Source organism: Leptonotus elevatus, chromosome 18 (genome assembly GCF_054856555.1).
Source record: "Leptonotus elevatus isolate MCC_2025b chromosome 18, RoL_Lele_1.0, whole genome shotgun sequence".
Taxonomy (NCBI): domain Eukaryota; kingdom Metazoa; phylum Chordata; class Actinopteri; order Syngnathiformes; family Syngnathidae; genus Leptonotus; species Leptonotus elevatus.
In genome coordinates, this window is record NC_141256.1 from 2,022,304 (window position 1) to 2,046,851 (window position 24,548).

At 36.9% G+C, this 24,548-nt stretch overlaps 1 protein-coding gene and 1 long non-coding RNA gene across 2 annotated transcripts in view; one reads left to right on the top strand and one right to left on the bottom strand.

The window, feature by feature from the left end:
• Window positions 1-21,008, top strand: part of meis2b (Meis homeobox 2b) — a 41,703-nt gene extending 20,695 nt beyond the window's left edge. Inside the window, exons 9-13 of the mRNA XM_086060902.1 lie at window positions 14,151-14,227; window positions 15,776-15,834; window positions 16,992-17,081; window positions 17,309-17,405; window positions 20,279-21,008. Coding sequence (XP_085917028.1) covers window positions 14,151-14,227; window positions 15,776-15,834; window positions 16,992-17,081; window positions 17,309-17,367 — 285 coding nt within the window. The 3' untranslated portion in view covers window positions 17,368-17,405; window positions 20,279-21,008. The remainder of the gene's footprint in view (window positions 1-14,150; window positions 14,228-15,775; window positions 15,835-16,991; window positions 17,082-17,308; window positions 17,406-20,278) is intronic.
• On the bottom strand, window positions 8,999-13,352 carry LOC147158225 (uncharacterized). The gene is made up of 5 exons (XR_015090845.1): window positions 11,563-13,352; window positions 10,841-10,984; window positions 10,587-10,749; window positions 10,136-10,196; window positions 8,999-9,066 (listed from the first exon to the last, which is right to left on the bottom strand). It is a non-coding gene; the product is annotated as an uncharacterized LOC147158225 (long non-coding RNA).
• Window positions 21,009-24,548: the final 3,540 nt, after the last annotated feature.

Here is a 24,548-nt window from a genome sequence, read left to right on the forward strand (position 1 = left end):
TGTTTACATGTAAATGTACCCCTGGAGTCATGTATGCACGTGTATGCAATGAGGATTGACGGAAGATTTTTTGCAGTCAACTATAATGTCATGAAAGTAAATATGTCAAACGATAACATTTTTAAATCAGATTCATCACATTTTAACATTTTGATTAATCAAGATTAATTGTTTACTTAAAAAGGCTTTTTTTATCAACATTTTTTGCCCGCCAAATTTAAAGAGCACCTGTCATGTTTTAATTGTTTCAACATTTAATGCTATAAGGACGTCTTCATAAATTTGTATCCATTACACACGCTTATCCTCCTTTTTTTCAAATCAGTTAATTGCTTGCATAATTTAAAGTGGAAAATGACCCCAATAGTTTGACATGAACAAATATTCGGAATGTCATACACAAACATTTATTAAGTGCTTTACTTACATGCATGTAGTTATGTTTATTGCTCAAACACTTCCTGTGCTACCTTTTAATGAAATGCCATCCTCTGTGAAGCTAAAGGATAATCTGTCAGGTTTGTGGTGGTTGTGGACCCAACCCTAACCTTGACCAACAAAAGGCAAACAAAGTACAATACAAGACACCAAAACAAGTTCAGACCAAAACTCTATAATACCAAACATAAACAGGCAGGACACATAGGAGCAGGAACACGGTGTGATAAAGACAATGACTTGACAAGGACTGAAAGAAAGCAGGGAACTTGCGGCCCCGTCCACACGAAAGCCAGTTTCAATGTATCGTTTCTTACAATTTAGGCCGTTCGTCCACACGATGGTGCGGTTTCAGAGCTTGAAACCGATCACTTTTGAAACCGGGCTCCAGAGTGCAAAGATTTCAAAACGCGTCCATCTGGACACCATATGCAGAATACTCCTCCAATGATGACGTAATGGTCGCAGCTCGATGACGACGCATTGTTGCAGATTGATGACGTATGCACCAATTCTTGCGTGACTGCGCGCGAACCGTCAGTCTGTCAACAACAATGGCGGATAGCTGTGTCGTAGTCGTTTTGCGCAGCCTCCTTAACTTGCTTATGCTTTTGCAGCAAAATATTTTGCTTCTTTATTCCCACGTTCAACAAGTGGTGTTGTACTTCAATCACCCGCCATTCTCATTTCTTCTGTGTTCGTCTTTTTCATGTTGTTTTGATACATGCAAAGCCATGTTTGTTCTGTAGATTGCAATAAAGTTTGGATTTTTTTTTCCGTCTTCTTCGCTGATTCTTCTTCTACGCTTTCCGTTAACTCCCTGTGGCTGCGCTACAGCACCACTCCAAACTTGGCATATATATTACAGCCGTTAAACGACCTCAGCGTCTTCTTTTGGACACACGCAAGTCTTGAAATGCCTCTGTGTGTACGAGATTTGTTTGACGAACGAAGCCGGCTTTGCTTCCGTCTGGACGGGGCCTAATACACATAGTAACGAGACGAGAGACACTTGGACAAGACACACTTGGCTTGGGGAGCTGATTGGGTGACACCAGCACAGGACCGGGATGACGAGCACAGGAGGACATGATAAAACTAGACGAGACATTGACAAAGGCAGACACACAAGGAAAACAAACGACTCATAAACCAAAGCAAAACACACACCATGACATAATCTGTGGTCAAAATTAAAAGTGTTATTAATGTGCGTTAATACATGATTAATGCGATAATTTTTGTGGTTAATTAATAAGTTAACGCTTTAACTTTGACAGCACCAGATGAAAGTTTATTCAAAGTCAATTTATTGATGGCATCATTGATATTTTTTGCGGCACAGTACAGCAGTCACCAGCCTCTCTGCCAGACATGTCAAACAGGACAGCTGGTTATTGCATCCATCTCACTGTTTCAGAGGTCGTGGGTAAAAATCCAGAATCTGGCCCTTCTATGTGGAGCTTGCATGTTCTCTCCTGTTTGAGTTTTCTCTGGGTGCATTCCAAAAACATGCAAGGGAGACACTCTAAATTGTCCCTAGGTGTGACTGAAATAAGATGCGAATAGCTAGCTTCAACTATTCTGATCGCGGCTAGTTTTAAAAGATTAATTCTAGTGAAACCTCAGGTTTGGTTAGGGTTAGTGTTAGACCTTTAGCCTCTATATTTGTCTAATAATGCACAGACAATAACTCTGTTGTCATATTAACAAAGACAATACGATGGCATGCACCAAAACAAGTCCAAGTACAACTGGTTACCAAATAGACAAATGAGGCGTGAGCATGCAACAGTATCTGCCAGAATGCCTGTGGAGGCGTAGCGCGAGATATCAAATTTACAAACCCGCTAAAATAGACTTGCCTTGGCATGAAAAATGAAGATACACCCGTTTTTATACCAAGCGCAGTCTACTTTCTGTCACTAGATTGTCAGGTGCGCTGATGGCAGTCCAGCTCCGTCGGCCAAATTCCCAAACACGGTAAACTCGACTTGCACCGGCATGAAAATGAAGATGCGCTCGGGCGCCTGTCTACAAAAATAGGGCCCCTAGTGTGCACATACTTGTGCTCCTAGCCTGAAAAGAAGTTGAAAATGAAGTGCTTGGAAGCTCATCCTTCACTGATGACCACAGGAGGCAGCTGATGGTCTGACAGCAGCAGAATAGCGACTAGCCCACGACCCTGTTCCCAGTACATGGGTCACCTCTGTCTGCCATCTGCCGTCCTCCTCTATCACACACACACACACACACACACACACACACACACACACACACATACTTGCCTCTGTGTATTATGAGGACATTTTTTCCAAACCGGTTTAATTGTGTATTACAGGGACACCCCTTTCTGCTAATGCCAGAGAGATGGGACTTGCACCCAAAAATTTTTTTTGGGGTTGTCCAGGAGAATTTCACTTCAAAACTTGAAAAAACTCAACACACGAAAAAAAGAAAAACCTGAAAAAATCCGTAATTGTGAGGACATAGATAATGACCTAAATAAGCCACGCCCATTGCAAAAATGGTAATTATGAGGACCAACTCACATTACAAGGACAAAGTTTACACAACACACAGCAACCATGTCACTGAAGTGATTTGAAAGTTCTGGCATTCTGACTTTACACAAACTAAAATGGCATTGATGTGTAATGACTTACCTGATATAAGGACACATTGTTGTACATAACAATACTGTGAAATGCAAAGTCATACCTGATCTGTCCTAAAATTGTAAGTTTTAACATGGTGCTCATGTTACAACTTACAATTTTAGGACAGACTGAAACTGGTATGTTAATAAAACTGCTTCTTATGTGAACAGGTTATCTAGGTCAAACACAGCTTTGTAATGGATAAGCTCGACATGAAACCAGATGCAAAAGAGTCAGTGAACATTGAACATTTTATTCTTTAAAACATGACTACCTCTCATCTTAAAGGATGAGCAGTTTTCTCATAGCTCATTCCTGAAATACCTTCGGATTTCTGAATTTCTGAAACAGGTTCAATGTAGGAAGTGTCCGAAGTACTGTGAGAATCTGGAACATATTCCTCTGCTAACGAATCCTCACTTGAACTGGATACATCAGCAACCTAATTTTTTAAACGAAAACAATTATTACATACATACATACATACACATATTGTCGCTGTTCTGTGAAAAACACTTCCACCATAGGAGCTACCGGCGAGCAGCCCGCGACCTAAAAATGGAAACGTGTTTTTCACAGGACAGCAATGATCTCCATATATACAGTAGATGCACACATACTTATGCATATATACAGTGGCTCTAAAATTAACCTGCCATATGCGGGTTAAAATTCATTTTGGCGGGTGGTCATAAATATTTACTAGCTTTACTTCGCTGTTACTTAGTGATGTTACACTCGAAGTAGAAGCTTGAGAAAAGTGTCGAGCGCTCGCGGCAGAAGTAGCTCCCGCCATTGATGGGCTAATGTGCTAAAGTTAATTTACCAAAGGTCTTCATCATCAAGCAGTTTTGCATTTTTTTTAAACGGGATATGTGCCAGATGCTGGAGCAAACTAGAAAAGCATTTAGAACCTAAAGTTTGTGCACATACTAAAGATTATTATAAATCTAGTCACATTTATTCGAAAGATGAGATGAAGCATTTAACAAGAGGGATAGTTAATATGCTTAATCTATGGCATTGCCCCTAAAACAGATATTGTGTGATACAGTCCTTCAGTTACAGTAGACTTTTCTATTTTACCGAGTCAGACAGTCGTTAAGATTGAGACAATTGCTCAACATTTAGCTGCTTGCAACTAAAGATAAAGGTATAAACATGGGTCATAATTTATCCTCTTGACTAAATTATATTCATTCAATGAAAATGCCTGCACTATTAATTCTGGTTGCGTGAAACAAAGATCCATTGCAGATACAAATAACACAGAAGATAAAATACCCATCATGCCAGTCCATTCTAGTGCAGCGAAAGGTCCAAAACATAAAGCACATTTATCCAAGCTTGATACAAGTAAATTAACTACCTGATGTTTACACTTCTGTTTAAAAAAATAAAATAAAATTGATAAAGAGTTCACCTCTAAAATCCACCATAAATAAATTAATGGGAACAAAAGATCCCTACAGTGCATAATCCAAATCACCAAACTGCCAACAAATCTTCAATTTGAGATATTTTTAATGTTGACTTGTAGGAATTTTAGTCCCATACAAGCTTATTGTTGGATACAATATTTTGAACGTCTTGGCAATACACATTGCATAAAAAATTGTTGTGATTATATTTGTTAGTTATATAGTTCAGCCCTAGCATCTACTCTACACTCTTCACTCCTAACGTCTTGCTTCTGAAAACTGATTTCAACATCAATATTCAAAAAGAAATCTCGTCACCTGGTCAACTTGGTCTGTGACAGCTACGTCTTCAGCTATGTCTTCAGGTTGTGCTTCAGTTGAAACCTGGTACACATGAAGAGAAAAATACATATAAAATTCAATTCTTAGTAACACGACTGTACCTGTGCATTTACACAGTTACAGTACATACAGAACAATTAATAGGTTAAAGTATTGTAAATGCAAACTCATTTTATTTGCCATTACAAAAATAAATAAATAAATCCTTCTGCACTACAGGTTTGTGTAAATTGGTGACGTCTATTTTTCACAATGAAACAAAAACAAGAAAATACACAGTCCTCAGAGAATCCATACCTGACCAGAGTATGAATTGTATAATAACTCCAAGCCCTCAAAACTTATTTTACAGTCACGGTGTATGAATACACTGTCCTCAGTGTCAGTTATTCACAACTATAACATTGTGAGGACTAAGTATCTGTGAGGGCTGCACAGTATTGACAAAACATGCGACATGGGTGTTTTATACAGTAATGGAGATTATTTCGACATTGAACATGGACCTAAAAAAAAAGGATCTATCTATAGCTATATATTTTTATAATCCAATGAAAAAAAATACACGATAATCCGGAAAAATAAACATGCTCATTGTGATCTAATCTTATCCAATTAAGTTATTTTTTGTTAGTAATGCCCCTCGATACGTTTCTCGTATGGCGATGCGCAATTAAGGTAGTCTCTGATTGGTCAAAGTCAGACTAAAGTATACAATCCAATATTCATTTGTTGCTTGTCTTTGCAATACACATATTGCATGAGCCATTCGTGCGACAAGATATTTTTTTATATATTGTGCCAACGTCTTGCTTCTGAAAAATGTATTTCAACGTCAACATTCAAAAAGAAATCTCGTCACCTGGTCAACTTGGTCTGTGACAGCTACGTCTTCAGTTATGTCTTCAGGTTGTGCTTCAGTTGAAACCTGGTACACATGAAGAGAAAAATACATATAAAATTCAATTCTTAGTAACACACAAGTCTGTACCTGTGCATTTACACAGTTACAGTACATACAGAACAATGAATAGGTTAAAGTATTGTGAATGCAAACCCATTTTATTTGCCATTTCAAAAATAAATAATCCGTCAGCACTAATGGTTAGTGTAAATTGGTGATGTCTATTTTTCACAATGAAACAATTAATAGAAAATACACAGTCCTCAGAGTGTCCATACCTGACCAGAGTATGAATTATGAGGACTGTATGTGTAACTCCAAGCCCTGAAAACTTATTTTACATTCGCAGTGTGTAAATACACTGTCCTCAGAGTGTCAGTTATTCACAACTACGACATTGTGAGGACTATGCACCTGCGAGGGCTGCACAGTATTGACAAAACATGCGACATGGGTGTTTTATACAGTGATGGAGATTATTTCGACATGGACCTAAAAAAAAAGATCTATCTATATCTATATATTTTTATAATCCAATGAAAAAAAAATACACGTTAATGCGGAAAAATAAGCATGCTCATTGTGATCTAATCTTATCCAATTAAGTTATTTTTTGTTAGTAATGCCCCTCGATACGGTTCTCGTATGGTGATGTGCAATTAAGGTAGTCTCTGATTGGTCAAAATCAGACTAAAGTATACAATCCAATATTCATTTGTTGCATGTCTTTGCAATTCACCTATTGCATGAGCCATTCGTGCGACAAGATCTTTTTTTTTTTATAAATTGTGCAACGTCTTGCTTCTGAAAAATGTATTTCAACATCAACATTCAAAAAGAAATCTTGTCACCTGGTCAACTTGGTCTGTGACAGCTATGTCTTTAGCTATGTCTTCAGGTTGTGCTTCAGTTGAAACCTGGTACACATGAAGAGAAAAATACATATAAAATTAAATTCTTAGTAACACGACTGTACCTGTGCATTTACACAGTTACAGTACATAAAGAACAATGAATAGGTTAAAGTATTGTGAATGCAAACACATTTTATTTGCCATTTCAAAAATAAATAATCCGTCAGCACTAGTGGTTTGTGTAAATTGGTGACGTCTATTTTTCACAATGAAACAATCAATAGAAAATACAGTCCTCAGAGTGTCCATACCAGAGTATGAATTATGAGGACTGTATGTGTAACTCCAAACCCCTGAAAACTTATTTTACATTCGCAGTGTGTAAATACACTGTCCTCAGAGTGTCAGTTATTCACAACTACGACATTGTGAGGACTATGCACCTGTGATGGCTGCACAGTATTGACAAAACATGCGACATGGGTGTTTTATACAGTGATGGAGATTAAACATTTAACACGGACCTAAAAAAAAGATCTATACATATACTGTATATATACCCATACATACATATACATATATACATACATACATACTCTATATATACAGTATATATATATATATCTATATCTCTATATATATATATATATATATATATATACACATATATATATATATACACATATATATATATACACATATATATATATATATATATATATACATACACACACACATGCATACAGATATAGATGTATAGATATATATACTGTATATAGAGAGAGAGAGACATAGAGAGACAGATATATAGATATAGATAGATAGATATAGAGATAAAGATAGAGATAGAGAGATCTTTATAATCCAAAGAAAGAAATGCACGTTAATGCGGAAAAATAAGCATGCTCATTGTGATCTAGTCTTATCCAAATGTTATATTTTGTTAGTAATGCTCCTCAATACAATTCTCTTGTATGGCGATGCGCAATTAAGGTAGTCTCTGATTGGTCAAAATCAGACTAAAGTATACAATCCAATATTCATTTGTTGCATGTCTTTGCAATACACATATTGCATGAGCCATTCGTGCGACAAGATATTTTTTTTTATAAATTGTGCAACATCTTGCTTCTGAAAAATGGATTTCAACATCAACATTCAAAAAGAAATCTCGTCACCTGGTCAACTTGGTCTGTGACAGCTACGTCTTCAGCTATGTCTTCAGGTTGTGCTTCAGTTGAAACCTGGTACACATGAAGAGAAAAATACATATAAAATTAAATTCTTAGTAACACGACCACCTGTGCATTTACACAGTTACAGTACATAAAGAACAATGAATAGGTTAAAGTATTGTGAATGCAAACACATTTTATTTGCTATTTGAAAAATAAATAATCCGTCAGCACTAGTGGTTTGTGTAAATTGGTGACGTCTATTTTTCACAATGAAACAATTAATAGAAAACACACAGTCCTCAGAGTGTCCATACCAGAGTATGAATTATGAGGACTGTATGTGTAACTCCAAACCCCTGAAAACTTATTTTACATTCGCAGTGTGTAAATACACTGTCCTCAGAGTGTCAGTTATTCACAACTACGACATTGTGAGGACTATGTATCTGCAAGGGTTACACAGTATTGACAAAACATGCGACATGGGTGTTTTATACAGTGATGGAGATTAAACATTTAACACGGACCTAAAAAAAAGATCTATACATATACTGTATACATACACACTCTATATATACAGTATATATCTATATATATATATATATATGTATGTATATATACATACATATCTATATATGTATGTATATATATATACATATATATATATGTATGTATATATATACATACATATATACACATATATATATATATATATATATATATATATATACACACACACACATGCATACAGATATAGATGTATAGATATATATATACTGTATATAGAGAGAGAGAGACATAGAGAGACAGATATATAGATATAGATATAGAGATAAAGATAGAGAAATAGAGAAATCTTTATAATCCAAAGAAAGAAATACACGTTAATGCGGAAAAATAAGCATGCTTATTGTGATCTAGTCTTATACAAATAAGTTATTTTTTGTTAGTAATGCCCCTCAATACGGTTCTCTTGTATGGCGATGCGCAATTAAGGTAGTCTCTGATTGGTCAAAGTCAGACTAAAGTATACAATCCAATATTCATTTGTTGCATGTCTTTGCAATACACATATACTGTATACATACATACAGTATATGCATGAGCCATTCGTGCGACAAAATATTTTTTTTATATATTGTGCTACGTCTTGCTTCTGAAAAATGTATTTCAACATCAACATTCAAAAACAAATCTAGTCACCTGGTCAACTTGGTCTGTGACAGCTACATCTTTAGCTATGTCTTCAGGTTGTGCTTCATTTGAAACCTGGTACACATGAAGAGAAAAATACATATAAAATTAAATTCTTAGTAACACGACTGTACCTGTGCATTTACACAGTTACAGTACATAAAGAACAATGAATAGGTTAAAGTATTGTGAATGCAAATACATTTTATTTGCTATTTGAAAAATAAATAATCCGTCAGCACTAGTGGTTTGTGTAAATTGGTGACGTCTATTTTTCACAATGAAACAATTAATAGAAAATACACAGTCCTCAGAGTGTCCATACCAGAGTATGAATTATGAGGACTGTATGTGTAACTCCAAACCCCTGAAAACTTATTTTACATTCGCAGTGTGTAAATACACTGTCCTCAGAGTGTCAGTTATTCACAACTACGACATTGTGAAGACTATGCACCTGTGAGGTCTGCACAGTATTGACAAAACATGCGACATGGGTGTTTTATACAGTGATGGAGATTATTTTGACATTGAACATGGACCTAATATATATATCTATATAATCTAATTAAAGAAATACACGTACGTGCAGAAAAATAATCATGCTCATTGTGATCTAGTCTTATCCAAATAAGTTATTTTTTGTTAGTAATGCTCCTCGATACAATTCTCTTGTATGGCGATGCGCAATTAATGTTGTCTCTGATTGGTCAAATTCAGACTCAAGTAGGGCCTGGCAATAAATCAAATTAATTGAATAAATTAAATTTAAATTGAATCGTTGAAAATTTGCTAAATCGTGAAATGTATTTTGTCTTCTGGATTATTAAAAGCTGTTGTTATGTTCTGTTACATCCAGATGTTATTGTGAGTTGTAATTTTGCACAAGTGGTGGCAGAATGCTGGATGGTTGGTTTAAAATACTTTTTATTTTATTTTTTGGCCATATCGCTTAGCCTCAGACTAAAGTATACAATTAATCCAATATTCATTTGTTGCACGTCTTTGCAATACACATATTGCATGAGTCATTCGTGCGGCAAGATATTTTCCACATATTGTGCAGCCCTAGTATCTCCACCCTCCACTAATGTCTTGCTTCGGAAAACTGATTTCAACAACATTCAAAAAGAAATCTAGTCACCTGGTCAACTTTGGCGCAGTCTGATAGCTGTGTCTTCATCAGGTTGTGCTTCAGTGGAAACCTGGGGCAGATGAATAGAAAAATACCAATACAATTAAATTCTTACTAAGACTAGACTGCTATAATATAATTTCATGTAATCATGAATGTGCGACCAGTAATTCTAGTATGTCACATGTATGACACAATATCCAAATGTCATAAGAAATCACGATATGATAATTAACATGATATTGTGAGGTTAGCGATACTCACGATAACTGTAAAAGTAAAATAAAAAAACAAGTCACAATATTGTAAAAAATGAAATAAAAAAATAAAAAAATTATATTGAGAAAAGAATGTACTTTTGCTTTTGAGTTTTAATTAATCTTTTATGTTTTGTCAAACCTTGCACGATATCCCCCCAAAAAAACAAAATTAAGTGTGACAACACACCATATAAACATACCATAGTGTTTTTCCATTGTAGCGAAATTCAAACATGAAAACCTTCCGGGCATCATGATACACTCTCAGCCTGTTTTCACGTTCCTGTTTGCTTAGAACTTCTCCTCGATATTCAGTAGGAAAGTCTCTCTTCTGAAAGGAGCAGGAACTGAACACTCCTCGACCTTACAAAGAAAAAAGGATACAACAGAAATATTTCATTATAACAATAATGAAAACTAGACCTATACTAAAGAATATTTTACCAATACTCACCTTTGAATTAATTAATATATTTTATGGTGAAGCCATTCTTGTCTTTACCTAAGGATGAAAAGTATGCTACCTCTTCTTTGGGTTTAACTTTTGCCCTCTGTGGCCTCATGACTGACATGTCTCACTGAAGATAATGATCTAAAGCTATAGAAAAAAATTAGTTTCAATCAGTTTGATAGGTAACTTGGTGCAAATGTCTTGAAGTTGACTTTCAGTGTACCATAATAGCCTGTGCAGTGTGCAGTAAATGTGCCAACGAAAATAAAATACAGTGGATAGCACAGCTCTGCTAAATATTTGCATAAATTAAATGTAATGAACACTAACAGACTTTACTGAAATATTTCTATTGAAAGAACAAATTTAAGTAAACACAAATGCAGCAATTTACCAATACTTCATTTATACTGTACTGGTAATACTAAGCCATTGTATATTTTCACATCAAAAACCAGCCTGTTATTGATTTCCTCTTAAAAATTGCAATTAGCATTCATCTTACTCAACAGACGGTTAGCTCTGCTATGCTAACCGTCGCTAACAGAAGCGTAGCAATTCTAAATAATTAGCTGCATCCATCATAATCAACAGATGGTTAGGTATGCTAACGTAAGCTTAGCTGCACTTACACTGGACTTGCATTATAAATCATTTTCGCGAAAGAGGGAGCAATGTACACAAGCGACCAACAACAACAGGAAAAATTCGAGCTTCAAACCTACCTCATTAGCACAGCTACACGCCATCACATCTCGTGAAGTAAATAGAGCCGGGGGCGGTTCTCTATCGGGGCTGCTAGATGACGTCACTTCCGTACTCAGGGCAATATAATAAATCTCGTTCAAATCAACAAATTGGTTCAGTCGTTGGATTATGAACTTTGTTGATAAGAGTGGCTATTGTTCTATGATTTACAGTGTCAATAAAAAAAAATAGATCACATTTAAAATGAACCCCAAAGGCTCATATATTAAATGAATTACCACAGACGAAAACAAAGGATATTATTGCTAGAATTATAGATCATTTTGTAATCATAAAATGTGATTTCAGTTTCAGTTTTTTAAAAAGGTTTTTTTTTTCATTAACGAAAATGTTTTTTTGCTTTAGTAAATAAAATAACCTTGCTGCTGTCATACAGTTGCTGTCCGAGGATGTTTTAGTACTATACTTTAGTAATGGATGCATGTGTTTTTTGGCAAAATTGTGAGTGAGCCCAATTCCTTGGCTGAGAAGCAACCCTGCAAATGAATGGTCACATGATGCTTTCCTTTTGGCATGAAGCAGGACTGATGGTAGCGCTCACCTTTTCTTCTCCAGACAAGCATTTTTCCGGATGCCCCAAACATTTGGAAAGGGGGTTAATCAGAGAAAATAACTTCAACACTTTTTTTCTTATTTTGGTCTGTATTTATGGAATCCCCTTTTCACTGGTCACACCAGGCCATCCTCCAAAAGTCTTACTCCCTCACCATGGGTGTAGATGCACTCATACCTGCTTACTGCCATTCCTGAGCAAGCTCTACACTGGTGGTGATGTCCTTATCCCGCAGCTGAATCAACTTTGGGAGATAGTCCTGGCATTTGCTGGATTTTCTTGGGTGCCCTGAAGCCTTCTTCACTTAAAGTTTGTAAGGTCACTAAAGGAAATTACTTTAATTTTCATGGCAAATAGGGACTTTGCAATTCATCTAATCACTATAACATTCTGGAGTACATGCAAATTGCCATCATAAAAAAACAATAATAATAAGTCAGCACTGGAGATTTTTAGAAAATCAATGTCATTCTCAAAACATTTGGCCACTGGTGTACAGAAAGATGTTACATTGTAAAGGCAGGGTGGGATGTTAAATGATGAATCAATATACGGCACTGACAGTTTCTCTGTCTCTGCCTCCAGCTGTTCAAAGTGATGTGATAAACAGCTGTTAACCATTGTATATTTTCAAATAAACAACCACTGCAAGAATTAAATGCTGAAATATATAATTAAATGTCATAGTGTATTTCATTATTTAATTTATCTACTTAGGAATTGGTGGCTGCAAAAAAAAAAAAGGCTCTGCGTCTACAGACAAACATTCACAATACACAGCATTTTGAGAAAAAACGGAATTATGGGGACATGTGCGTAATTGTGGGGACAGGTGACGGTCAGCCAATCAAATGCTGTGAAATATACACTGGTGTGAATAATTCATGAAGTGGTGCATTACGAGGACCTTCCTACAGGGGGCGTCATCAAATACACAAAAATACACAAATTCATGTAATTATGGTTTACAAGGACATTGGCTAAAACTTTGGATTTAAGCCTTCTACAGCCCTAGAAGCACTTCTGCATTGAATGAATTATGAGGACATGGGCTGTGTCCTCATAATTCAAAATGTCCTCGCAGTGTTGCGTGTATTCAGGTGACATGTCCTCATAATACACAAAGGCAAACACACACACACACACACACACACACACACACACACACACACACACACACACACACACACACACACACACACACCCCCCCCCCCCACACACACACACACACACACACACACACACACACACACACACACACACCCCCACACACACACACACACACACACACACACACACGCACGCACGCACGCACGCACACACACACGCACCCCCCCCCCCCCACACCCACACACACACACACACACATGCACGCACACGCACCCCCCCCCCCCCACACACACACACACACACATGTTGGGTCTACATTTCTCGTGGGGACATCTCATTGACATAATGCATTTCCTAGCCCCTTACCCTAACCTTAACCACCGCAACCAATTGCCTAATCCTAACCTTAACCAAAACCCAATTCAAACCTACCCTCTAAAACCATGTCTTGACCCTCAAAAAGAGGTCTGAATTAATGGGGACCACCAAAATGTCCCCACAAAGAGACGTGGTCCCCACAATGATAGTAAAAACCCAGAAAATGGTCCCCATGACACATACAGAAAGACGTCTGCAAAAAGACCAGGCTAGAGGATAGGGGGATGGAGTGTGGTGGGGAGGGGTTGCAGGGTCACGGGGGGCCTGGCCTTACCAAGGCCCCAAACAAAAGACACTATTGTGCCTCTTTACATCCCACCCGATCGTTTGTCAAGCAATGTCAAATAATGTCACACAAAGCCACGCACTTTTAGCCTCAAGTGTTAACAGGGCCAAACATTGGTCCGGCAATGTTTTTTTTGGAATACACTTGTGCAATCACATTTGGAATTGAAGGCACATGACTCTCCCTAACATTGAACCCCTTTTTCTTATCTCATGCAGCACCCGTATCCCTCAGAGGAACAGAAGAAACAACTAGCACAAGACACAGGCCTCACCATTCTTCAAGTCAACAACTGGTAAGTGCCATTCTAATTGCCACTTTGTATCTGAGATGTTATTTCCACTTAAGGGAAGATATTATGAAATGGCCAAGCTTTTAGGGTGATGGAAACCTAACCAATTAACTAGTAAAACCAAATTCAATTCAGATTTTCCATTTTGTATTTTTATTCTAAGCCCTAAAATTCAAATATGATGATGATAAGTGCCACAATGTATGTGTTTTTCAAGTTACATTAATGCTAACGCGCAAAAGGGAATGCTATGGACAGTTTAACTAAAGTATCATTGATATGACATTAGTGTTTTGCCCTCAGACGCCTGATGTTTGAACATAAATGGTGCAGCAACACATCCAGACAGATAATATAGCAATCCTCATAGGTATATATTTATGATTTGTGAAAAATATTTAATATTACTCCATCTTACTGAGCTGATGAGCCCCTACTGTCTATCAATATATTCTGTTTCTACCTGTAGGTGTCAGTAATGCCTAAAGCATGACGTTAAGATTAGAAAAAACAAAACAAAACGGAAATCAAAGCGGAAATCAAGACATACTGACTACGCGGCTTCGTTGTGATATGCTGCTAACAATATACTGTCCTTGTCTAAATTTGAAATTAATCACCTTTTCATCTCTTCCTGGCCCGATGACTTTAAAAGGTTAAAGAAAGGTGTTATGTAGGTTAGGATCTACTACCCAGAGAGCCTGTGTCATGTGCTCAAAAACGAAGGTGCTGATTGGATGAATAGCAGATCCGTCTATCTGAAGCACAGTTCATAATTTTAAATTCAGTTTTAAGTTTAGTGGACTTCAGTTCCAAACCAATGAATTCAAATTCAAATTGCACAATTCAGATTCAGTTCTTAAATGCGTTGATTCAAATTAAAGAATGCACATTTAATCTATGTAATTCAAATGTAGTTTTTCAATGCAGTTAATATCTAGAGTAGATTTCCTCATAAACGTAGCATACATTTTAAAAGCAATTCTCCAGATATAATTAAATAGCAAAGCACATTCAGATCCACATGCTATGGAAGCTCTAATGCAGATGTCAATGCACTCAGACTCACTGTGCTGCCTTGGGGATGTGTTCATGAAAAAGCATTGGCAAACCAGTTAGTCACATTATAGCCTGTGGCTACAAGGCTAAACCTAAATCAATAGATTTTTTTTCTTTTTATAGATATGTTACAAGAGCTTCTAATACACCAGATTGTATCTGTGGAAGTGAAGAGCATTATTAGGGAAGTCCCTGGAGACACAGCATGCATTTCCTGTTTGTCTAAGGGTTGCTCCTGAATGTTTTAACTGAATAATTGGGTATTTAATAGATCGAATCAAGTTAAACTTGTGAATGACAGCATGGGGAACACCAAATTAACTCATTTAAAAAAATACCTATTTTCAAATGAAAAGTTGTGATTTTTCCTAACTGCGAAAATGTGTTTGTTTAACCAATCTGATTTAGTTCAAGCCTCTCATGAACTGTGGAAATTGTTATTGCATATGCACAAAACAAACATTATTTACATGACATACATTTGATTTCCAGGTTCATCAATGCAAGGAGGAGAATAGTTCAGCCTATGATTGACCAGTCCAACAGAGCAGGTAAAAACAGTTCGTACAGAGTTTACAGATCATAAAGTAAATGATGGAACTTAGTGTGTTATTAAATGATAATCAGAGGTGATTAGACAGATTAGTTTAGTTTAGTAGGTATAAAAGGCAGGGCAAGGCAGGTTTATTTGTAGAGCACGTTTCGTACACAAGTCAATAAAAAGTGCTTTACAGCTACATAAACTTACAAGAAGGCAAATAAAATCATTCCATAAAACAACCATTAATAATTAATTAACTTAAAATATTTAAAGTTGTCATATGCACTGATAAAATTGAATGGTTTTCAGCCTGTTATCGCTGGCGTCGGGCCCAAACCTTGTTCAACCATTAACATTGCATCATTAACCCTATAAAGTCAAACGTATCATATTAAATACAAGACATTCTGAGCCCTTTATTTCATTGTTTTTTTCTTTGAAACGCTGACGTATATGATCTGGCACATGTACTGCTCTCTAACTCTAATCCGTTAGAGGGCAATATCACCCAGCTGAAGCCTTTTCCAGCGACCTTGCAAGATCGCCCCAATTGAGAAAGGAGAGACACCTATACTTATTAATAGTGGGGGGAAAAAAATCTGATTTTTGGAAATACTAATATGTTTGATATGTTTGTTTATTATTATTATTATATTTTTGACAGTTATAAATGTACGAATTTAAAGCCTTGTTACTGAATGTATCAAATATGACACAAATCAAAAGTCATATGTAGAAGTTGATTTTTTTTTTTTTTTTCAAAGGACCAATAAATATTGTATTTACAAAGAATCAGTATTTTATCTCATATATTTCATGGTTCAGGCTTTATAGGGTTTCTTTTAAAGAATGAAATACAATTTTGAATTGAATTGAATAGGGTTAAAGGGAGCAAGCCATTTTCAACACTTTAGATTGGTCATAAAAATGACAAAAAAATTATTTTTGATGAAATATTAAATTAGCCAAATTGTGACTTTTGAGATTTCGGCCCAATGCCATCGATGTGTTTCACATCTTTTGAAAGACTGTTCCAGATTTTAGCAGCCTCATCATATTTACTCCCTGAGGGTCTCAGAGACAGAGACGGTGGAAATGGTTCTACAAACAGGTGTAATTCATGTTTTGTCCCATTGACACGTTTATTTTTCGCTATTCTTCTCTCAGTGAGTCAGGGTACAGCTTACAGTCCAGACGGCCAGCCAATGGGAGGCTTTGTCCTTGATGGACAGCAGCACATGGGGCTTCGACCCGGAGGTGAGCATTCTCTCTGTAGTTAACCCCACAATTCTAACATTTGTTTCTATTCACTTTAAACATAGATATAGCTTCCTAACCACCTAAAATAACGTAAAATAACGTATTAAAGATAGTACAAGACAAAAAACAAAACATTGGAGTCTATTCATCCCTGTTATCATTTGTAGAGTTAATATTGAGCTTAATTGAAAAAAATCAAAGTTGGACATACATTCTTGTTCCAGGTCCAATGGGTGGTATGGGTATGAACATGGGCATGGACGGGCAGTGGCACTACATGTAAACCCAAACGTCTGAGGCCAGCCTCAACAACAGGGTGAAGTAAGTTTATTGCTGCATATTTCTGCTCTCATTTCATTCATCTACTCAAAATATCCTGACAAGTGGTTCGGGGCTATCCATCAGAAGGTTAAGAAGTACTTGTGCGTAATGCAACATACAACCATGCTCTTCCTAACCAGTTGTATGACAAACATGCCATTTTAAACATGGACAAAATACATGCATATGTCTGTTTTTTTATTTTATTGAACCAGTTCAACACAGTATCATAATATATTTCTTGCTCACTGCATGTAAAAAATATCCAGCCTTCAACAATAAAATGTTTGAATTATATAAAAACATAACCACATACTGCCCCCCACCCCCACCCCCACCCCAAGTGCAAAGAACGTGCATTAAATTGACCATTCAAGGATGGCACAAAACTGCTGAACAGCAAACCAACATGCAACAGAGCAAGAGCTCATTTATGCGACCACATACGAATACAAATTACGACCAAGTGTTACGTATTTTAGTTTAGCGAGCTCTATCGGCCATGTTAAATATAAAAAAAATTGTAAAATGAAACATAAGTGGAGTTCATGGGACTTGACCCCGGTCCGTGTCCATCTGACTGAGCTATTTAGCTCGGGATTGGTTTAGTGTTGACTACATGTTTTGTAACGTCAACCATACTACAACCTCACTGAGCCTCATCCTAACCCCAACTATTAGTCCGACGGCAGATTGACATGCATGTCAACACTAAAAAAAACACACACAAAGTTTATTACGACCTGTTGGCTCTGTAAGGTAGAAGTTTGAGGTTTTAAGGGGGCCAGAACGGATAGTATATATTTTTTTCAATGTGGTTTTTTTTTTTTTACGTATTATTATACATTTTGTAGAATATCTTAAAATTTGGATCTGGGAACAAGTTGCAATGTTTGCATTTTGTCCAGTAAAAACTTACCCTAAAAAGAACATGTTTATTGCATTGTTTGTTTTAAATCAAAGAAAGGGGATAACACTACAATTCTGTTGAAGTACTTTCACATTTTGAATCTCTTTTAGACAGCAGTTTCAGAAAATAGTCCTTGTGATTCATAAATAAAAAGTGGTGGCCGCATCACATTCCTCCTTGCCTTCTTTCTCTTTCAGCTTCATTTTGTGCTCCTGCCATCTCTTCTCATCCTGCAATCTGATTAAGAATCAGGCTAATCCCACCTCTACCCCCCTCTTCCCCCTCCTTCGGCCCCAATCAGCTTCATACTGCTGCTGACAGTTCTCAAATCAAGACATATTGCCTGCCGAAGGCATCCAAGCACAGAGAATTTTATTTAACACCCACACTCCACTGCTCAATGAGCCACGCTGTAATGACACTTACCTTGATTAATAGAGCTCTTTATATGTAAATAGGAAATGCATTTGCATCATTTTTTATTCAGTGGGCCAAATTCGGCCAACACAGCTGCCTCATTCCTTGTCTGATCATCCCCCGAATATTGCTAATGAAGTTCAAAGGGTATCGTGATGTTTTATGTGAAAAAATCAAAGATAGATCGACATGGCTTTTCAATTACAATAAACACTGTATTGTATATGTATTTGGCGGTGATTTAATCTAATTACTTGTCATTTAATGATGAGTGGGTAGTTACTGTGTAGTTCAATGAAGCCTGGTGTTTTTTCCTCCACCAATTTCATCTGCAGTGAGAGCATATGCTGACTGCAGCAGTAAATATCCTCAGGACTGCAGAAATATTACGCTTTTCCATGCACAATAAAGCCAGAGCCATAACATTTAACCAGCATGGGATACATAAGTGACTTTGCATTATAGCCTCCTGCCCTCTGTATAGCATTGACATATGCTCTGCTTCAGACACAACACATCTTATTTTGAAATGATTGCTCTTTAAAAAGTTATTTCCAAAATGATGATGAACAATAGTAAATAATTAATTGCTTAAAGGAAGGCTGGAGCAAAACCTGACCTCCAATTCACTTTATTAAACAGAAGCAACTGCTTTCATCCAACCCTAACCCGAAAAAAATGACTAAATTAGTTCAATACCAAATGCAGGATCTTACTAGTGTGAAATTGTGTAAACAATAGTTTACCACATCATTCTAACAGATCAAAGTGGGTCTTGTGAGGAGAAAAAGTTGTTCTTAGACAAGTTGTATGACTAAAGTATTTAAATATTAATCATAAATATATAAATGGACAATCACATTATATATATATATATATATATATATATATATATATATATATATATATATATATATATATATATATATATATATATATATAGGCCTACAACACACACACATTACTCGTATGTGTGTTTATGTAATATATTTATGTATAAGCCTAGCAAAACTCATAGTACTGTATATGTGTGTTATCATGTTATTTATTATTCAGCAATGAGGTTTAATGCAGGGTTCCAGTTTAATATACTGAACTAAGTACAGTACATCTTACAAAAGAAAATATAAACGCCATTAATTATAAAGGCTTTATTGGTTAATTGTGTTGGTTTAAAAGTTGAATTTCCAAGTAATGAGAAAGGGTCAAAATGAACAGATGTAGACTACGTTTTTAAGAGTCATTAAAAAATCCCGTTGATGACTTAAAAAAAAAATCATTGTACGGACACCATTACATTATTATAATGTATATTGGTTGTCAATTTTCATTTTGTTCCACAAAACAATTTGAGTCGATCAAAAGGGCAACAACGACGGAGACAAACAAGAAATTTCAGTTTTCTGCAATAGTCTTAAAAATAAGACGTGTATAAATATAATTTGCCGGTGTGCACATGCTGCGAACATAATTTGATTGTGTGTGTGTATGAGTTTTTGTTTTTGTATCTTATAATAATGAAAAATAATAATGTTTGTCTTTGCAGGCCTCCATGGTTGGCTCAGGGATCTTCATTCATTCATCTTGTGGAGCTTGAAGCTGCCGGTGCATATCCACGTGACCACCCCTCGCGCCCCACCTCAACTTTGTTGCCCTACGGCTTGCACGCGCACGTGTGTAGAGGATCAAGTGTGGGAAAAATGCATCACCTGTAGGCTTTTTATTTTATTTTATTTTATTTTTTAAAATGAAGTTTACAAAGAGACTTTAGTATAAACAAGAAAGGGACGCGCGGGAGCGCAAATCGCAGTGGAGGTGTGTGGCTGCTGTTTAATAAAGAAAGAAAGAAAGGAAAAGTAATTTAGAAGAGAAGCAGTCATGCATTTCCCTTCAGTTTCATTCTAAATTATTTATTTATTTTTATACCACAGCGGGCCACAGGGATGACACCTTTTTCTCTTCTTTAGGAATCAAATCTGTGAAGCTTTACTTCCATATCTGCATCTCCTATCTTAACAACAATGTACATACACGACACACGCGAACACACACACGCAAACACTGTGGAATATATTTGAAAAATATGTCTAACAATTTAAATTGTTGTGCTGTATAGATTTGTGCTTCTTCGTTGCGTTTTTTTTAAATTATTATTATTATTGTGACATCACCACACCCCGCCAACCAACTTGGTTTATGTTGCATTTTCTTTTCATTCTTTTCTCTGTGTGTTCAACTGAAGAGAGTTTATAAAGAGTTCAATCTTTTTGGGATAATGTTTTAATGATTTTTCTATCACCAAAACACAGAACGTCTTCAGTAGAACCAAATCGAGACCAAATAAAGAAAGAAGGACAAAGCAGAGTGTGTTGATGTGAAGAAGGCCTGCATGGGAAGAGAGCGAGAACGATGGAGAGGTCGTGTGTGGGCGTTTGAAGAAAAAAAAGCAACAAAATTAGTTGTAGGAGCAGGTCACGTATCCAGCTTCGGTTCGATAGGAGACGGAATTGCAGTTGTCTGCTGTTATTGGATTGATAGTGACAGCCATGATGGATGGGCCGGCTCCCAAATTCAGGAAAATAAAAAAGAAGCTGCAGCTGGTTTTCACCGACACATCTTTGTTTGTAAAGGCTCAACTGCGGTGGTTTGCACCATGCACGCGCGTGTTTGTGTGTGTGCGTGTGTGTGTGTGCGCGCGCGCGGTATATGGCATTTTATACTTACTTTATTCAAAAGAATAAATATATAATTTTTTTTCTTTTTTATAATATTATATTCTTCCGTCCGTGTTTCGTTGCTCGTTGTTTGGCCCTGGATTACAGGAGGGAAATATAAATAAATAAATGCATAAACTGCGCAGAGGAGCTCATTTATCACTGTCAGACGCCAACGATCTGCAGAGGCTTGTATCGACGAGGAGAGCACAAGCCAGAACCGAGTTGTAACTAGGCAGTATGTGCCCTTTTCAGTATTGCTGCATAATTATTTTCATCAACAAAAATCGAAACAAATCACCATGCGACGAACTTAATATTTAAACATGACATTGGTTTTACTAGAACAAAAACAACCATGTTTATACCACCCCTTATTACAGTATATCATTCTTATTATTAATGTTATTATTTATTAGTAGCATAGGCCTATAGTAGTACGGTCGTATTTATTCTCCACCAGTTTACAATTCACTTCAAGCAAAAATAAAATAAGGCTGCAATACTCTGGAATTCCGGTTATGCTTAGATTTACAATTTTGTTATTTCGGTCATACATTTCACTGCTGCATACCAGGTCCAATTGTCCAAATTGGCAGAGTAAGCAAATATAAAATGTTTTTTTTTTTTTAAGTTTGTGTGTGTGTGTGTGTGTGTGTGTGTGAATGTGTGTGTGTGCAGCGTATTTTTGTAAAATAATCTAGGCAACATAATGCCGGTTATATAGGAATCCTAATTCTTGCATTATCCCTTTATTGATAACGGGTAGGCTACACTGTATATTTACTAAAAAACAAAACGAGCGTGCAAAGATTTCCCGGTATTCTCCATCTCTCACTCTGAGCGCCAACAGGCCTAATTGGTTGGCTTCTGCAGACTGCGCAAAATAAATGCGTTGTGAAAGCTGCCGGAAACCCGCGCCTACATGCCTGTATGAAATATAGGTCAGGACTGCAGCACTTGATTCACAAACTCTACTTTTCACTGAATTTGACTCATAGGGCCTCCATAGGGCTGCTTAAAGGGGCTGTTTCTTTATTATTATTATTATTATTATTATTATTATCATTATCATTATCATTATTATATTATTATTATTATTATTATCACTCAAAAATATAATCGTAAAATATTGTAAGCATTAATCATAATACTGTTTTTTTTCTCTAACAAAGGCACACCTATGCAAATAAATGATTTAAAAATGGGATCACTTGATTGCATGAATCAAATTATGTTTAATATCCATATGCAGTTGGCCTATGGAGACAAAAACAATTCTTATCTAAACGAAAAATTGAGGCGAAAAATGGCTGTTTATGTTTTTTTGCAAACCATACAAATATTGCAATATGATGTCATACATATGAATATAATAATATTGATTAACTAATATCACGGTATTTAATGAGGGCATAATGAGCGATGGATGATTCTTGTTGTCTTAATAAGGTTACAATTATGATCAGTGTGGATGCCCTGTTACAGTATATGTAAACAAAAGGCGACTATATTTCAAGGAAGACCTGCAGGATATAACAGGTAGTAAATCTGTAATGTTACGTATATAGTGAAAAATTACAAACTCGATTAAAGAATAATTCTGGTTGATGACTATTTGATACATGATTGTTGTGTTCATCCTCCATCCTTTGAGTCATAACGATCAGCAAAAATCCTCACTGTGATGCACGACTGTTCTAATATAACAACAAAGGCTGACTGGGCAGGAACCACAATCACAGAGGATGGAAACGACCATACATTCTCCCGTTTTAATCATTTGATGATTTGTAATTTCAACCAAATCCATCATTGTCAAACTGTGTGTGCACTCAAAATTAACTAGCTCACTCGCTGAAAGGCCAACTCTCAAGAGGAAGCACTTTTGCTGGTTGAGTTGCAGTCATCTGAAGTGGAAAAATATTCTTCTATATTTTTATGAATCCAGATCCTTATTAATGTCAGAAATTACAGCTACGTTTTATGAGATGTGTGTATGTTTTTGCCCGTTATTTAGCTTATTTTAAGATCAGTTCATAATAATAATATTAATAATAATCTTAGGCAAGAGGTCAATATGTGGCAACATATTTATATTCAATATCTAAATATGTCGTATATATTTATTCCAACTGACAATAATCAATAGGTTGGTGGGGGGCGGGGTGGTTACAATGAACAACTTTGATTATTAAGTTACACCCAGGAGATGGAGCTAAATTTAATACCAAGCGTCTTAAAATCATCACCAAAGAAGGGCTGTTAAAAAATGTAAACAATACAGGAACAAATTTTCACCGAGCATGGTCAAGTTTGGGAGAGGACTACTTTTTTATTTTTTATTTTTTATTTTTTAATATATATATATATATATAATTTTTTTTGTTGTATGTGGGTGAGTATGTGTATGTGCGTGCGTGCGTGCGTGTATTTGTTAGCTCACCAAAAACCTATTAGAAAAAATCCCATACCGTTCACCTAAACCGAACACCGCCGTCAGGAGATCCGAGGGGACCAAAGAAAACCAAGGAAGGTGAAATCCAGCACCGACCAGACACCACCCACCGGGCCACTCACCAGAATTCTTCCCCAACCCCAGAAACATCTAAATTCCAACAAATCCAAAAAACATAAAATCAGGGAGGCCTCAAGAGACCAAAGGAGAGACGAGAAAAGGAAGGAAGGACAGACGAAGCCGCGTGAGATCCGCAGACACCAGCCTCCACCGATTCAATAACCTGAGGAGGAAACAGATTGTGTCTGAGTTTCGGTAGATGCTGGTGTGGTGGATCTGGCATGCATGAAAATCTCCACAAAAGAGGGGAGCCGTCGACCCCCGCCGGAACAGAGCAAGCGCAACACCTCAGGGCCCCCCAGGCCGCGGCAGCGCCAAAGGACGACCCCCGGGCCCCGCCAGGGCCACCGGCCGGAGAGCAAACCCAGGAGCAGGAGCGCCCCCCGCCCCAACACGGCCCGCGCCCCCGGCCCAACGCAGCAGGACGGGGCACTGCAGGCCCACCAGGCACCCCACCGGCCCCCAACCCCCGCACCCCCCACGACCCCCCGCCCCCCATCCACCCCCGCCACCCACCCCAACCC